The sequence below is a fragment of the Mobula birostris genome, chromosome 12 (assembly GCF_030028105.1).
Source record: "Mobula birostris isolate sMobBir1 chromosome 12, sMobBir1.hap1, whole genome shotgun sequence".
In the NCBI taxonomy this organism is placed as follows: Eukaryota; Metazoa; Chordata; class Chondrichthyes; order Myliobatiformes; family Myliobatidae; genus Mobula; species Mobula birostris.
In genome coordinates this window covers 82,331,775-82,350,261 of record NC_092381.1, presented here as the reverse complement: position 1 = coordinate 82,350,261, position 18,487 = coordinate 82,331,775, and the positions used below count along the sequence as shown (strand labels likewise).

At 41.4% G+C, this 18,487-nt stretch overlaps 1 protein-coding gene across 3 annotated transcripts; it reads right to left on the bottom strand.

The window, feature by feature from the left end:
- Positions 1 to 2,393: 2,393 nt before the first annotated feature.
- Positions 2,394 to 18,282, bottom strand: hsd17b7 (hydroxysteroid (17-beta) dehydrogenase 7). Of its 3 annotated transcripts, XM_072274223.1 has the most exons (10): positions 18,099 to 18,275; positions 15,708 to 15,911; positions 14,597 to 14,689; positions 10,782 to 10,896; positions 6,859 to 7,053; positions 5,944 to 6,048; positions 5,789 to 5,845; positions 5,611 to 5,683; positions 3,954 to 4,052; positions 3,500 to 3,589 (listed from the first exon to the last, which is right to left on the bottom strand). In XM_072274223.1, exons 1-9 carry the CDS (start codon positions 18,164 to 18,166, stop codon positions 3,997 to 3,999), a joined length of 966 nt encoding a protein of 321 aa, XP_072130324.1. In that variant the 5' UTR covers positions 18,167 to 18,275; the 3' UTR covers positions 3,500 to 3,589; positions 3,954 to 3,996. The 3 variants fall into 3 exon arrangements, with proteins under 3 accessions (XP_072130322.1, XP_072130324.1, XP_072130325.1); XM_072274221.1 differs by lacking the exon at positions 5,611 to 5,683 and having other exon boundaries at positions 2,394 to 3,589; positions 18,099 to 18,270; XM_072274224.1 differs by lacking the exons at positions 3,500 to 3,589; positions 3,954 to 4,052; positions 5,611 to 5,683; ... (2 more) ...; positions 6,859 to 7,053; positions 10,782 to 10,896 and adding an exon at positions 11,502 to 11,632 and having other exon boundaries at positions 18,099 to 18,282.
- Between the last annotated feature and the right edge of the window lie 205 nt (positions 18,283 to 18,487).

The following is an 18,487-nucleotide window of genomic DNA, read 5'->3' as shown; positions in this document are numbered from 1 at the left end:
CCTTCCTACCTATGTTCATGACACTTCTCACGCTCTTAAACTTTTCGATGATTTTAAGTTCCCTGACCCCCACCACTTTATTTTCACCATGGATGTCCAGTCCCTATGTACTTCCATCCCCCATCAGGAAGGTCTCAAAGCTCTACGCTTCTTTTTGGATTCCAGACCTAATCAGTTCCCCTCTACCACCACTCTGCTCCGTCTAGTGGAATTAGTCCTTACTCTTAATAATTTCTCCTTTGGCTCCTCCCACTTCCTCCAAACGAAAGGTGTAGCTACGGGCACCCATATGGGTCCTAGCTATGCCTGCCTTTTTGTTGGCTTTGTGGAACAATCTATGTTCCGTGCCTATTCTGGTATCTGTCCCCCACTTTTCCTTCGTTACATCGACGACTGCATTGGCGCTGCTTCCTGCACGCATGCAGAGCTCGTTAACTTCATTAACTTTGCCTCCAACTATCACCCTGCCCTCAAGTTTACCTGGTCCATTTCCGACACCTCCCTCCCCTTTCTAGATCTTTCTGTCTCTGTCTCTGGAGACAGCTTATCCACTGATGTCTACTATAAGCCTACTGACTCTCACAGCTATCTGGACTATTCCTCTTCTCACCCTGTCTCTTGCAAAAACGCCATCCCCTTCTCGCAATTCCTCCGTCTCTGCCGCATCTGCTCTCAGGATGAGGCTTTTCATTCTAGGACGAGGGAGATGTCTTCCTTTTTTAAAGGAAGGGGCTTCCCTTCCTCCACTATCAACTCTGCTCTTAAACACATCTCCCCCATTTCACGTACATCTGCTCTCACTCCATCCTCCCGCCACCCCACTAGGAATAGGGTTCCCCTGGTCCTCACCTACCACCCCCACCAGCCTCCGGGTCCAACATATTATTCTCCGTAACTTCCGCCACCTCCAACGGGATCCCACCACTAAGCACATCTTTCCCTCCCCACTTCTCTCTGCTTTCCGCAGGGATCGCTCCCTACGCGACTTCCTTGTCCATTCGTACCCCCCATCCCTCCCCACTGATCTCCCTCCTGGCACTTATCCGTGTAAGCGGAACAAGTGCTACACATGCCCTTACACTTCCTCCCTTACCACCATTCAGGGCCCCAAACAGTCCTTCCAGGTGAGGTGACACTTCACCTGTGAGTCAGCTGGGGTGATATACTGTGTCCGGTGCTCCCGATGTGGCCTTTTATATATTGGCGAGACCCGACGCAGACAGGGAGACCGTTTTGCTGAACACCTACGCTCTGTCCACCAGAGAAAGCAGGATCTCCCAGTGGCCACACATTTTAATTCCACATCCCATTCTGACATGTCCATCCACGGCCTCCTCTACTGTAAAGATGAAGCCACACTCAGGTTGGAGGAACAACACCTTATATTCCGTCTGGGTAGCCTCCAACCTGATGGCATGAACATCGATTTCTCTAACTTCCACTAATGCCCCACCTCCCCCTCGTACCCCATCTGTTAGTTATTTTTATACACACATTCTTTCTCTCACTCTCCTTTTTCTCCCTCTGTCCCTCTGAATATACCCCTTGCCCATACTCTGGGTCTCCCCCCCCCCCCACCTTTTCCTTCTCCCTGGGCCTCCTGTCCCATGATCCTCTCATATCCCTTTTGCCTATCACCTGTCCAGCTCTTGGCTCTATCCCCCCCCCTCCTGTTTTCTCCTATCATTTTGGATCTCCCCCTCCCCCTCCCCCTTTCAAATCTCTTACTAGCTCTTCCTTCAGTTAGTCCTGACGAAGGGTCTCGGCCCGAAACGTCGACTGTACCTCTTCCTAGAGATGCTGCCTGGCCTGCTGTGTTTACCAGCAACTTTGATGTGTGTTGCTTGAATTTCCAGCATCTGCAGAATTCCTGTTGTTTGAGATCTAAATCCTTGCTCAGGCACGGTTTAATTCTAGTAGTTACAAATGCTACTGGGTGATGTCATTGAGGCAGATCACCCTGCTCTTCTTGAGTACCAGTATGATTGATGCCCTTTTGAAGTGGGGGGAACCTCCAATGTAGCAATGCAAGGTTGAATATATCCTTGCACACTTGAGCCAGTTGGTTGGCACAGGTTTTCAGCACCTTTCCAGATACACCATTGAGCCTGATGCCTTGCCAGGCTTCACGCTCTTGAAGGATGTTCTGATGTTGGCCTCTGAGACAGAATGATATCTGACATGATATTGCACTGATGTCTAAATGTAAAACAAAGCTGTGGCAAAAGAATGTAAGTTTTCTCAGTGTCCTTGTACACATCATTCCTTGGGCAAGCATGATAAGGTAACTGACTTCTTACTATTATTGCTCCTCCAATGTTCTCTGCTAGACACACCAGTCATAACTAAGATCATATGGACCATGACAAAAATAAATTCATCACTATTGTAAATTACCATACTTTAAGACTTTTATTTACAGACAATAACCATAACTGATTAATGTTTCCTACTCTCAGAAAGTTCAGACACTAAAACCTATTAGGAAGGATTAGTTTAGAGATAATTCAGCATTTTCCTTCTCATTACCAACTATTCCGGGAATGCATCCCTTAGCAAATCTTATTAAAAATGTTAGTGTTTCTCCACACTAATTTTAAACTCAATCTTAAATTTAAACACAAATTCCAATATTTCAGACCACTGTTGTCCATGGATTTCAGAACTGTGATCAAGCCAGTTCTGCCCCAGGAACAGCACATCCATTCTTTTCAAATGGACAAGTATAATCACTTGGATTCTGATTAAGTATTAGGGAATGTATAATTAGAGATGACTTCATGTCTTTCTTTTAATGTTTAAGTCTTTAATAGTTTTCACTATAAATGTTTTTGCATTGTGGAGTATCATTTAGATAGATATTAAGGGTATTTTTTTTTTTAGTGGTTTTACTTCCTGGTCATGCTGGTCCCTCCCAGTGCAATGACATTGCACCAAGAAAGTCCTGCTGCCTCACAGGACTTCAGTATTTGCCTTGGTCAATGGCCAAGATGTACAGGTATGGCTCACAACAGCAGGAAATTCTACTCCACTTAATCAGAAACGTGCTTAATTATTCAACTGTGACTATTAGCATATAAACATTGTACCAACATACATGGAATTTTGTAGTAATAGATAATAAAACACAGAGTAACTCACATTTCTATTGAAATACTTAAACTGTTTTTAGTTGAACTAAACACATTTCATAATTGCAGGGTTTATCTCACAACAACACAGAAGGAAGCTACTCAGTTCATTTGGGTCCACGCCAACTCCCAAGTAAGCAATTCCATCAGTCCTATTCCCTTTATCCCAAACCTACCTACCCGCCTATCTATATCACACACACACACACACACGTACGTATGTGGAAATATAAAGCTGACAGGGAATATAAAGTTGAGATTCCTAAAATATACTATTTTAAAATGGTACATGACATACAAATCCCATTTTAAAAGAGTAGTTTCCAAATGCTCCCATTACGAATTGGCACAATATGCTAGCCATTGTCCCCAGTTTTCTGAATATTTGCTTTCATCTTGCTTTCAAGCTTCAGCATTTCTTGATAAAATACTTCAGCTGTTTCAATGTCAATGTCCATCTAGAAAAAAAACAAGTAGTACGATAACTCAAAGGAAACTTTACAGACAAACCAACCATACAAAAATAAAAATAAAAGCATTGCTAGCCATTGTGAATGAACAATAACAATGTCTTTAGTTGATGGGAACAATTTACCAGGTAGTAAAAATGTTCTTCGACTATTTAGAATAACACAATGGCAAAACAGAAACTCCATCATGCATGAAAGAGTTAAGTTTTGTCATATCCAAATTTGCAGTCTTCACTTTACTTAAATCTGATCTTATAAACTTTAATGCCAAAATATTGTACTGCTCATGAAAGATCTAATTAAATGGTACAGCAAGATCTGTTGTATTTTTGTTATTAGGCAGATAACTAACCTTGCATTGGGCAACATAATTACTTCCTAATCCAGATGTGCAGCTATGGTATTTCACCAGTGGATCCAATGACTCTGGCTTCTGTGTGAACAACCAAACCTAGAAAATTAAAAATGATCAGAAATGGAATGAGAAGCTGAATGGGACTTGTTTTAATTACACAAACCAAATGGAAATTTTGAAATAAAATGCAACAGTTTCTCCTGCAGTGACATAGTCCCTCCAACTAAAACAATCAACATTCTCCAGTTTCTGATTTCTTCCCAAAAAATCCTCATAAGCTTAGTACTATTAGTTTACATACATATTCTAATTCATTTTACTGATTTATTGAGAGATTGTAAAAGGATAGAGGGCAAATAATCTTATGTAAATTTAGTGTGTGGAACAGAGATCACAGAGCTGGAGGAAGATTTCCTCTCTAAATGCATTAACGGCAGCAGACCACTCTCATCTCTTTGAGCAATATACTGTGTAATGACTTTATCCATATGCAAAATATACCTGACAAGCTTTTCACTGTATCTCTGTAAATGAATATTAAAGCAATACCAACAGTGGAAACTGAGGAGCAGAACAAATATACATAGCTAGAATTCTGGCCCAGGAAGTTTAAAAGATAAAATAAAATCAATGTACCCTGGAATAAAATTACTTTTTCATTTCAAAGTAATAAACTGTTTCAAATGGGAGCACAGTGTGCAGCTGATGGAGCTGCTGCTTTGCAGCCCAAGTGACTCAGGTTCAGTCTTGATTTCCAGTGCTTTCTATATGGTGTTGGCACATTTTCTTGTTACCATATGTGCATCAGTTTCCTCACACATCTCAAAGAACTGTGGCTTGCTAGGTTAATTGCTCTGTATGTAACCGGCCATATAATCTTAGAAAGTTGAGGGCAGTATCGATAAAATAAAATGTAATTAGTGTAAGTAGCTGCTTGATGGTTGGCATGGAGTCAAAAGGCCAAAGAACAAATTTCCATGTTTTATGACTATGAATTATTTCAGGTTACAAGTCATTTTTTAATTGTTCATTCATGGAATGTAGCTGTCACTGGTAATAATCAGCATTCATTGTCCATCTTTAGCTCCCCAAATTGAGTGATTCATAAAGTCATTTTAGAGGGTAGTTAAGGCTAACTTGGGCCCAAGTTAATTATAGAATAAATCTGGTAAGATCAGGTTTTTACAATAATTAGGTAGTTTCATGTTCATCATTACCTAGAGATTTTAGTTAATTACTTGAACTTAAATTCACCAGCATTCATATTACCAGTACGACAATCCAATCTAGTAATCACTATACTAATTCAGAGAAGTATTGCACCGTGTAGGGAGAAGGTGTACCATTGCAACAGAATTTATACCATCTTATACTGACATGTCTAGAATTTCCTGTGAAAAGTTACACAATTAAGCATAAACCATCAAGAGTAACATCACTGCATAATTGTACCTACATTAGTTTTTAATGACGGTCCATGAAAAAAATGAAACATTTGTAAACAAAATAATTATTTTTGTTCCATATAACAAATATATTATGTTGCACAGAAACAAAAAGATTTACCAAATGAAATTGATATTTCATTTGCACACTACAGGTATGGTGTTGAATATTTGTGAATCGGTTAATGAAGGTATCCCTGAGGAATTACCTGACACAGCTCCATTGGGCAATTTGATTTGCATTGTATACAAAAGAAATGACTTTTGGAAATAAATTGTAACCTGTAACAACATTAAAACCTTATTGGATTTTAAATGTTATGACATCCACATTAATAAACAATATTTTTAAGTAATTGTAATTTATTTTCCCTACCAACTACATACCATTGCTTCTGTTCCATTATATGGGTTCAAAGTAAATGAATTTGTAAATATACGGAACTGGAGAAAAGAACAAGTTGAAGAAATATTAGTAAAACTGTGAACAGTACAAGCAGCCAATCTGAATGGACTGAAAATGCACAAGACATTCCACTCACCAGCCACATAAAGGGTGTTATAATGGTCCATAAGATGGGGGGAAAAATGCCATAGGTCAAATTTGTCATCACAAGTCCTGGGCATACCACACTGGAAAACAGATGCTGCAAACAAGAGAACAATTTTGGACAGAGAGAGAGTGAGAGGGAGACAGCATAGGAGGGGGATGCGAGGGGGCGATGTTCACAACTCTGGTATCATTTTCACTTCTGGATGTTTCTGGCATTTCCAAGCCTGAATGCTTCAAACAGCAGTGAACAAAACAGCACCGAATTGTCTTACTGTTTACTTCTCGTCAACTATCAGTGACAAAAATCACTGCTTTTTGGATAACAACTGACACTATTTAAAAACTGTTCACTCTAAGCACAGTGTAGTGTCCAACGGCTGTGCAAGTGCATGCGATCTATGCCAGTTAGAAACTGTTCGGCAACAGTCTCCTGCCCGAATTAAGCTGGGGCATAACAGGTGGGGTACGAGGGGGAGGTGGGGCATATAAAAATAAATAACGGATGGGGTACGAGGGGGAGGTGGCGCATTGCCCCACCTCCCCCTCGTACCCCATCCGTTATTTATTTTTATACACACATTCTTTCTCTCACTCTCCTTTTTCTCCCTCTGTCCCTCTGACTATACCCCTTGCCCATCCTCTGGGTTCCCCCCCCCCCCATCTTTCTCCCCAGGCCTCCTGTCCCATGATCCTCTCATATCCCCTTTGCCAATCACCTGTCCAGCTCTTGGCTCCATCCCTCCCCCTGCTGTCTTCTCCTATCATTTTGGATCTCCCCCTCCCCCTCCCACTTTCAAATCTCTTACTAACTCTTCCTTCAGTTAGTCCTGACGAAGGGTCTCGGCCCAAAATGTCGACTGTACCTCTTCCTAGAGATGGTGCCTGAACAACAGATCAGATTTACCTTGCTATTATAGTGTTTGTTCAAGGATACACTCAGAAGATCAGATGCATATTTAGATGAACTGTAAGATTCCTGGCCTTGGCTATGTTGGTAGTCAGTTAAACTGAAGGCAGATTTTCTTGCATTACTAGAAGATGTCCAAATCACCTGTGACGTACAGCCAGCTTGATCAAACAAAGGTTCCAAGTTTCGTATCTAGGCAAAGAAAATTGCACCAAATAATTTTCTTCATTATATATTATGCTAAATTTACTTTCTTTGGATGGGCAGAAATTGAAGAAAAGGTTTTATATAAATCAGCTTTGAAGTTTAGCAGAGTGGATAAATGAAATGAAGTAGATGTTAATTTACATGCATTTCAATCAGCTTTTGAGAAGGAAGAATGAATAGGAGTTGCATCAAAAATAATAGTTTATGGAATTCAAATTCAAGTTTAATTGTCATTCAACCATATATGAAAACCTTTGAATACAGCCAAATGAAACAATGCTACTCTGGGGCCAAGGTGCAAAACACAGTAATTGAATTGAACACAGTAACACAATTAAAGCAGAATGTCGCCACGTGAATCTGAAAATAGCTGAAAGGCAGCAAGCCAAGTTAAAAGCAGTCCCTGTTACCAAGGCTTTCATTTCTGAGAGCTGCCTGTGAAATGGTTTTGCATTGTCACAAACACCAATTTTCTGTAATAACTTGCTATAGTTCTTTCATTCCATAACATTCATCATAATTAAACTAATGGAATATATATATTGTATCCAATCATTAATGAATACTATGAAACATTTTATTATTATTAAAGGCTTGAAAATGCTTTATAAAATAAATGGGAAAATTTGTGTAAAGTCAGATTTCCATACGTCATATTATTTGTAACCTGGGGATCCTCTACACTAGTAAATATATATTGCTCTCAGAATGAAAACTTCATTTCTATGATGACTGGTCATTAAGGTTAGCTAGCCAAGCATGCAGCAAGATGAATAAAGTCACAGATAGCATGCCAAATGATTGGAGAACAGCAAATGTAGTACATTTCTTCAATCCACATGACTACAGGTCAGTAATAGGGAAGGTTTTGGAGAACCTCTATGGCACAGGATTAATTTACACTTGGAAAGGCTGGGATTAATATTGACAGTCATCATGACTTTGTTAGAAAAAGATCCTATCTAATGAATGTGACTCAACTTTTTCCATGAGGTTAACAAAGCATATTTGTAAAGGTAGGTGTAGTTGATGAATACATGGACTTCAGTACGCATGGCCTTAAGATCCCATATGGGAGGTTGGCCCAAAATGTTAGTGCCAGTGGGCATCAGTGCAAGTTGTCAAATTCAGTCAATATTGGTGCGATAAAAGAAAGCGCAGAATTGTGGAGTGCTGTTTTTGTGAGTGGAAGCCTGGCACTAGTGGTGGATCATGGGTATTTGTGATGGAAACTATATTTCTTTTTATATACAAAAGTAATTGAACGTGAATGTAGAGGGTATGATTACTACGTTTACAGATGGCATCAAAATTGTTCTGATTGATCATGAAGAGGATAGTCTAAAGCAGCAGTCCCCAACCACCGGGCCGCAGAGCATTTGCTACCGGGCCGCGAGGAAATGATATGATTTGGCGATATGAGTCAGCTGCACCTTTCCTCATTCCCTGTCACGCCCAGTGTTGAGCTTGAGCGCACATGAGGTCATTACCCGCGCGTCATCCATGTCAGCGCAGGAAGGAGATCAACTCCTCAAGCTTGCAAATGACGGCGGGCTGAAAAGTATATTTGACATAACATCTCTGCCGGCATTCTGGATCAAAGTCAAGGCTAAATATCCTGAGATAGCCACGAAAGCACTGAAAACATTACTTCCATTTCCAACACATCTCTGCAATGAATGTAACAAAAACTAAATTGTGGAATAGACTAGACATAAGGAACCCCGTTCGAGTATCGCTGTCTCCCGTCACCCCTCGATAGGACCGTCTTGTTGTAGGGAAACAAGCCCAGGGCTCCCACTGATTCAGCGATATTGGTGTGTTGCAATGATTTTATATGTTCATACGAGGAAAATATGTGCTGTATGTTTAATATCCAAACGTTGCTATTGACTTATATAACCATATAACAATTACAGCATGGAAACAGGCCATCTCTGCCCTTCTAGTCCGTGCCGAACGCTACTCTCACCTAGTCCCACCGACCTGCACTCAGCCCATCACCCTCCATTCCTTTTCTATTCATATAGCTATCCACTTTTTCTTTAAATGATAATATCGAACCTGCCTCTACCACTTCTACTGGAAGTTCGTTCAACCCTTACTTCAAGCTCCCCTGATAATTGACTTATCACTATATTCATGTGAGGAAAATATGTGCTATGTGTTTAGTATTCAATTCATTAGATAAACCCTTTCAGAAACGAAATTGAGTGTATTAGCCACTTATCACATATAGCGGTCGTGATTAACACCACCCCCCACCAGAATCGCCAAAAAGGATTTGTAGAAAAAAATCGGCACGTACATGCATGCGCACTGGTGCCCGCGCAAGGCTTCATGGTCATTGTAGTCTTTCTCAGGGTAAACCCAACGTATTTGACTGCTACCCTTATCCGTTGGCAACCCTACACCCCCCCCCACCCCGGGTCGGCCGGTCTGCAAGTCTATTGTCAATTTAAACCGGTCCGCATTGCAAAAAAATTGGGGACCCCTGGTCTAAAGCTACAGGATATTATTCACCACTCAGTAAAATGAGCAGAGCAATAGCAGGTGGAAATTAATTCTGATAGGGAGAGGTGATGCATTTTGGAGGGACTGATAAGGCTAGGACATAATCAACAAATGCAAGGACCCTAGGGAATACTGACTAAGAGGAGGATCTCAGATATCTGAAGGGGTGCAGAACAAGTATACAAAGAAAGAAGGAGAACCAGACGCCATCTGTGGAACCCGAAGGATGTTTGATATTTTGGGTCAAGACCTTGATTGAGAATGTATATAGGATTCTTGTTTTAATTAGGAAAGCTACAGAATATTATAACAGGAAAACTATAACACAAGCATATAAAACATTGATTAGGACATGTTGGAGTACTGGACTACACAGCACATGAAGAATGCCATGCACTGGAGATTTCCAACATGTTGCCCAAGATGGAGGATTACAGCTATGATGACTGGATAGTCTGGGTTTATTGTCCTTGAATAGAAGAAAAAGACATCCTGACTGAGGCATACAAAATTATGAGGAGCATGGATAAGATATATAGTAAAAATTTTTCTCCACATCAAAGATTATCTAAAACCAGAGGCCAGAGGTTTAAGAAATGGGTTAGGAGGTGAGAAGGGACACATTAATAGGTGGTGGAGGCAGGTATTCTCACAACGTTTTAAAGATCATTTATTTGCCAAGGCTGAATGTTGAGCGCTGGAAAATGTTGTACCCCTTACTCCTCCCAAAATGCATCACCTTGCAGTGATCAGAATTGAATTCCATCTGGTATTATTTTGCTCGCCATACCAACTCATCAATATACCATCCCACAACCAAAGGTTACCCTCTACATTTTCAACAATACCATCATTCTTAGCTTTATTCTGTAAGCATATTAATCACACTGCCTATATCTGCATCCTAATCTTTAATGTGTGTACAAAGGCAAGAGTCTAAGTGCCTTTGATAAGTACAAAGGCACTTATCAGAATGGTATAGCATTGGTCACATGGTAAAGTGCTGTGTTTAGTGTTGAATTATATCCAGTGGAGCTACTTGTTGATGCCCAGTCCTTTTAAAGGAGCTCTTAAGCACAGTCACCCTGAAATACAGCGAGAAGCTACCTTAGCTATTCCCCATTAGTAAATGTTTCAAGATCAGAACGGACTGTATCTAAAACCAGATTCAGGTGGAAAGAATACAAATTTATTCTTACCAGTAAAAAATGTCCAAAGACATTTGTCATAAAGACCTGCTGTAGTCCATCATCGGTAAGCCAATCTTCCTGTGTTAGCAATCCATTCCCAGTTGCAAACATATGAAATACTTTCCTGTTAATATGAAAAAAGCATCACCTAACTTCCTGTTAATATGAGAAAAGCATCTTCTATCATGCTGTTCATAAATGCATATAGGGGAAAGGGAGAAGTGGAGATGGCAGAATATGTAAGGGGAAGAGTTTGGGGTGGGTACTGAATTGAATCAAGAGAATTAAAAAAGTGTAAACAATAAATATGAATAAATAAATATTAAAAAATGTACAGTATTTTTTCCTTTAGTGATATTATAAAATTTAATTAAAATGTTAACACTGTGACGAGAATACACATAGATAAGATGTTAGCTGTCCTGTGTGATCAGCAGTTGGTTTGCCACCTGTCTTCAAGAGAGAGATAAGGAACAATGAAGCAGCATCTGGAGATGTGTAATGAAGGGACGGGAGAGAGAGAGCTGTCTAGAGCGGCTCCCCCTTTGAACCTTGAACTGTTTGAAGTGATGGACAGGCGATATTCCAGCAGAGGGATAAAAACGGACAGGTTCGCTAAGGCAGGACACACACGACACCCGAGGTAACGAGACCCTGGAAGCGGTGCGCCTCTCACGAGTCGGTGGGACGTACCGGACCTTAAACACGATCAGTGGGAACCCGGTGTGTGTCCATCCTCGCTTGGGTGCCGGGTTCACTGCAGAGGATCGACCGCATCTGGAGGAGGGGTCACAGTCGGTGACCTCAGGTGACATCACCAAGGACCTGCCCGAAAGCTGCTTGTGAGCCATATCACCGGTCTGTGAGTGGAAGCAGTGTCTGAATGATCAGTTGTTCCCGTTCTCTCTCTCTCCCCCCCCACATTGTCCATCGCCATGGCAACGATTACTGCGAACTGAACTACTAAATTGGACTGAACTTTGTGTCACTTTGAAATTGGTCATTTACCCCTAGACAACGATAGAGCTTGATTGATGCTGTTATCTTAATTCTGTGCATATGTGTGGTTATCATTGCTGAACTGTTGCATTTATTATCCTTCCGATTACTGTGTTGCTTGTTTCTTTAATAAAACTTTCTTAGTTCTAGTAATCCAGACTCCAACTGAGTGATCCATTTCTGCTGGTTTGGCAACCCAGTTATGGGGTACATAACACACAAAATAAAACAATACAGTATTTATCTAAAGCAACACACAAAATGCTGGAACAACTCAGCCGGTCAGGCAGCATCTATGGAAATGAATAGACAGACCCATCTTCAGGGTTGTCCCCTCTTCTCTATTCAGACCAGCAACCACATTCCCTTACAGCACATTTGGGGCACTGGATATGCAGTATAACTTATCATTCAACTCAGAAAGGCTGAAGAGTTTCATCTTCTAACCCTATACTAACTACAGAAACAGAACAAGGGGTTAGATGCTTTATCCTTGTCCTGCCACATTAATATTATGATGACTTGAGTAAAATGAATCCCTAACAGCAACATTTTTAATTGATACTGACATGCATTGTTTACAATAGTTTGGACAACACACCACTACATATCAAATGCAGATTCTGCAGATGCTGGAAATCCAAAGCAACACAAACAAAGTGCTGGAGGAACTCACCAAGTCAGGCAGCGTCTATGGAAATTAATAAATAGTCAATGTTTCAGGTCAAGACCCTTCTACAGGACTGGAAAGGAAAAGGGAAGATGTAGGAATAAAAAGGTGGGGTGAGGGGAAGGAGGATGGCTAGAAGGTGATAGGTGTAGCCAGGTCAGTAGGAAAGATAAAGGGCTGGAGAGGAGGGAATCAGATCAGAGAAGAGAGAGAACCACAGGAGAAAGGGAAGGAGAAAGGGATCCAGGAGGAGATGATAGGCAGGTGAGAAAAGGTAAGACGCCAGAGTGGGGAATAGAAAGGGGGTGGGGGAGATGGGAATTTTCTTTTACCGGAAAGAGCAATTGATATTCATGCCATCAAGTTGGAAGCTATCCAGATGGAATAAAATGTGTTGCTCCTCCACCCTGAGGATGACTTCATCTTGGCATTAGAGGAGGCCATGGATTGACACGTCAGAACAGGAATGGGAATTAAAATGTTTGGTCACTGAGAATTTCCACTTTTGCGGATGGAGCAAAGGTGCTCAACAGTGTGGTCTCCAAATCTATGACAGGTCTTATCCATGTAGAGGAGGTCCCTTCAGGAGCACTGGGCACAATTGACGACCCCAGCAGATCTGCAGGTGAAGTACTGCCACAACTGGAAGGGTTTGGGGCTCAGAATGGAGGTGAATGCGCAGGTGTAGCACTTTGGCCGCTTGCAGAATTAAGTGTCTGGAGGCAGATTAGTGGGGAGGGTTTCCTGATCGGTCAGGGCATCAAAGGATATGGTGAGACGGCAGGTGTATGGGGGCTGAGTGGGATCCGGGATCAGCCACGATGGAATGGCGCAGTAGACTCAATGGGCTAGATGGCCTAATTCTGCTCCATGTCTTATGGTACTAACTAATCTCACTACTGCATATCCTGTGTACACCAGAAAAGTTTATATTTTCCTATTTATTTATTTTCCTTTGTCTTTCCTGAAATCGTTATGCAAAGTTCAGTTATCTCTGCACCATCAGCAGAGATTTTCATTCGGTAACTGTGCTGTAGGAAGGCAAGAATAATCATGTCACAAACTGAACCAGATTGCAAGGTAGGGATCATCATAGATCTATTGAGGCAGAGACTCGGTGGAGATCCAGCAACAAAAAGGGAGCCCACTACTAACCAGTCATAAAATCTTAATGTTCTTACTCTGCCAGTAATTGGAATATTGAGTCAGTGAAAAGAGCAGAATCTGATCGAAGACTAATGAAGCACCCTTAGAAACCTTGACAGGAACCAAAGGCTACAAATCCACACTAGGAGAGGTGGGTGGTGGGGTGGAGACATATCTCTACCAAAGAAAGTGTAAGGCATTCTTTCCCATCGCCCTTGGGCAAGTTGTACCACCTGCTTTAGCCCCCACCGACCAGGGTCACAAAAGGCCATGAGAGCAGGTAGTATGAGCAGCTGGTGCATATCACAAGTCCTGGTTATATGACCACTGATGCCAGGCAGTCTCTGAAGAGTATTGATAAAGACTGGGATCACCCGTATGTAAAGACACTGCCCAGAAGGTGGTAATGGCAAAATCACTTCTGCAGAAAATTTACCAAGAACAATCACGGTCAACAGATGGAAGACAATAATCGTTCACTTCATACGACATTGCACATAATGATGTTGATGATGATGGTGACAACGACTCGGGAAGGGGAGGGGGAACATAATCATACAAATCCATTGGCCATGAGAACAAAAATTATAGGACAGGAGAGAATGTGGAGATGTTACCCACGCGGTCATTGCTCCACTCATCCACAAATGGGTTTGCAAAAGCAAGACCAGTCCAATATCTTCAATGCCCTTGATATTCTCTGAGGTGCTTAAAACTCCAGAAGATCTAAAATACTAGTCAACCTCTATTTCTATCCACATCATTTCCAATCAAGCATCCTTTTTATATGAATGATCTCTTATATTCACAATCTCAGTTTTAGATACAAATGGGGAGTCTTTTAAGTAACCCCATTATTAAGATCTTAAGCTGTCCCTGAGATAATGGGGGTGAAGTTGTTTTAAGTGTGAAATACTGTGCAGTGGATTTAAGTAAAAGAACATCTGACTTTGTTTGTTGTGAATCAGGAAACTGAGTTAATTATTTCTAAGTACTCACGATACTATACCTGGAAAACAAACCATCCAGAAAGGCTTTCAAATTGAAATGAGGGTTTGGCATAATCCCAGCATTTAGATAGAGATAATCTAAACGTTGATACCTGCGTTAAAAAAAAATAATTATTTAGTCAAAGTTGATGAATACAACATACAGTACCCATAATATGAAGAGTCTATTTCTTTGTTGTAATTAATACAGGGTATGCGATTACAGCTGGTTGATCAGGCCATTAGATTATGAACAACAGCCAGTGATCGGTTACTTAGTACCCACAGAATTAAAAATTTTAACTTAATTTCACGTTACTTTTGCAGAATTCAATCAACAGCAATTTATCTTTCTGATATCTTCAATTATGAGAAATAAAGTGAACTATTCTTTGCACCAAACTGTTCCATCCTGTTAATTGAGAACTCTAATGGCAAATACAGGAAATACCTGTTTGACAGGAACAACCCTGAGCCCAGAAACATTAAATGGAAGTAAAGTTTCACCCCAATAGTGTGGCTGAATGATGGCAATATTTATCATTTATAGTTAATGCTTTGGTATATTTCAACATCAGCTAGTCCTGAAACTCAGACAATACGCTTTGAGAGTTAGACATTTACCAGATGTGAAATGTCAGAAGCTCATTCACATATCCTTCAATTTTACCTTTATCTAAGCCAATGGGAAGAATAATAACATAGGGTACAGACTTACCTTCAGCTGGGTACAAAGACTATAACTGATTATATACATAGTTGATAGCAAACTACGTGGGTGGGGCTGATGGCATCAATAAAGTTAGGTAGAAAATAAAAGGACATCAGAGGATGTCAAGACCAAACTCTTAATTCCCTAGTCAAGTTTTAATATGAATGATGTGCCCATTTCTATAGACATTAAAGAAATGCAAATATGAGCCAGGAAGTCATTATTATACAGGTAAAACTAAATAAATGGTAATAATAATTACCATTTTAAAGTATTTATTTTATCAAGTTACAGCAAATGCAATTACCAAGTACATAATAGTTCTGCCTCATTTTTTCAGTGAAATACTTCAGAAAATTAGTTCAGCAAATATCACAAAATTCATGCTAAATTGAAAGAAGTTGGTAATATTGAACTACCTTTGTCTTATTTCCATTGCTCCTTTGATCACCGAGTTAACATCTCCTACGTCCATCTTCAGAAGGCTAATATCAGCCCCTGGATGTGACAGCAGAAGTTCAGACTTAGCAGCGTCCGCTTTCCGCATGTTTCGACATGCCATACACAGGCGTATCTGGTTATCCTGAGACAGAATGCGACCACAAAGAGCCAGTCCAATGCCACTAGAAAAGAAACAGATCTGTCATTTTCTACTGAGTAGGAAACACATGACTATTGGAGGTCAGCTGTACTACCATTTGGTGTGGGAAATGCAAGGCATCTCACTGCAAGACCCTGCAACGGGCTGTGAGGACAACAGGGTCTCTCCTCCTCTCCAACCCCCCCCCGCCCCCAACACCTTCAATCCAGGACATATACCTGAAGCACTGCATTTGCAGAGCCCTCACCATTGTTGAGGATCCCTCCCATCTGTTCTACAATCTCTTTGACCTCCTACTGTCAGGCAGAAGCTAACAAAGTATAAAAACAAGGACTGATAGAATAGGTAACAGCTTCTTCCCCCAGGCTGTGAGACTTCTGAACACCTTTGCCACCCAGTACACATTACTTATGAGGTGCCAGTCGAATTATACTGTCACATATTTAATTATATGTTGTGTATGTAGTTTGTGTGAACTTGTACATCTACAGATTTTTTTAAAAAATGGGTTGATATTATTGTGTTAATATTGCTTTATGTAATATATGTATTGTGTTCTGCACCTCGGTCCCAGAGGAACATCATTTCATTTAGCTGTATACATTTGTATGGCTGAAAGACAATAAACCGCAACTAGTAAAACACTGTACTTAGTAAAACACACAGAGCACAAAACAACAGATGGTAGCTAAAAAAAATTAAATTATGTACGGAGGACAAGCGTACATAGTGAAAGAATGAGGAATTAAGAGATATTTAGAAATAAGAAAATACCAAAAAGATGCAAGCAAAAGGACATTTACTCTGCCAGGGAGATTTTATAATGCTTAATTTTCACTGCAATGGAAAACCCAAACATTTTGTTGGCATATTTAATGGGTATCTGATATTTAAATAAATGGACTTTATTTCCTCTCCCATGCAGTTAATGAGGTATCAATAAGTTAGTGATAAAAACAGAAAAGGCAGGTCAAGTAGCAGCAAAGCAGGGTCCATGTCTGGCCCAGGCAAAACAGAGTTGAAACATGAATATATTTCCAAGTACATATAGTTCCATACCATAGCAGCGATAAATTTACATAGAATCCCTAGCATGCAAGCCAGTTACAATCTTTCCTCCACCAAACCTCTGCAAGCTCAACCTCAAATGGATCTGCTTCCGCTTCCTCCAGGTTGGTCTGTGGTTGCATCGATGGAGTCAAGTCCAGAACATAGCCAGTTTCAGTTAACACTTGCAAAACTCCTCCAATTCATGACACAAGGAAGTGTCCCTGCAAACAACACTAGAATCAAGCTGCCTTACCAGCCACGGTGTCCCAATCTCCAGTTCACACCTCTTGCATACCTTTGCCAGTATTCTCTCTCTAAATGCCTTCACTGCACAGTCATGCAGTCCTGATCACTGATCTGAAATACTTAATCCTGTTTCACCTTCCACCGATGCAGTCTGACCTGCTGAGTCTCAGCAGCAGGTTGCTTTATTGCTCCAGATTCCAGCATCTGCATTCTCCTGTCTCCGTGTTAATCAAAGACAACTTTAATAAAATTAAACAACACACATCAAAGTTACTGGTGAATGCAGCAGGCCAAGCAGCATCTGTAGGAAGAGGTACAGTCGACGTTTCGGGCCGAGACCCTTCGTCAGGACTAACTGAAGGAAGAGTTAGTAAGAGATTTGAAAGTGGGAGGGGGAGGAGGAGATCCAAAATGATAGGAGAAGACAGGAGGGAGAGGGATGGAGCCAAGAGCTGGACAGGTGATAGGCAAAAGGGATATGAGAGGATCATGGGACAGGAGGTCCGGAGAGAAAGACAAGGGGGGGGGGGGAAGAAAGTCCAGAGGATGGGCAAGGGATATGGGATATGGTCAGAGGGACAAAGGGAGAAAAAGGGGAGAGAGAGAAAGAATGTGTGTATAAAAATAAATAACAGATGGGGTACGAGGGGGAGGTGGGGCATTAGCGGAAGTTAGAGAAGTCGATGTTCATGCCATCAGGTTGGAGGCTACCCAGACAGAATATAAGGTGTTGTTCCTCCAACCTGAGTGTGGCTTCATCTTTACAGTAGAGGAGGCCGTGGATAGACATGTCAGAATGGGAATGGGAGGGAGATCAGTGGGGAGGGGAACGAATGGACAAGGGAGTCGCGTTTACAATAAAACACTGCTTCACCCTCCGCTGGAAGTTCCCAGGACCAGTCTCAGGAGTTACCTGTTAGCTCCCGTTACCAGGACAACTTTGTGCGCGCTCGATTCTCGGAAGGCAGCCGGCGAAGCCATCTTCGTGCGGGACCAGGCGGACAGCCAGTAATTAGACGACGTCCTCGGCACCGCGGAAATGCAATTGCCTTCCCCCGCCCTTAAGGATACGGATCATCCCTCGGACCACCTCACGTCACGATCTCCGCCTGATCACACTATTACGGCGTGCGTCGGCAGCCTGAAAGTGCGGACAACGCATTGCGCGGGATTTCGAAACAGCCGGAGTTCTCGCCGGATCGGGGGGAAGAGGACGAGCGCTTCCCTGGGATCCGTGTACCTGCGAGAATACATCGAGAAAGAAAGATATGTTTTTAAACCACCATTTAATCCACCCGCCCC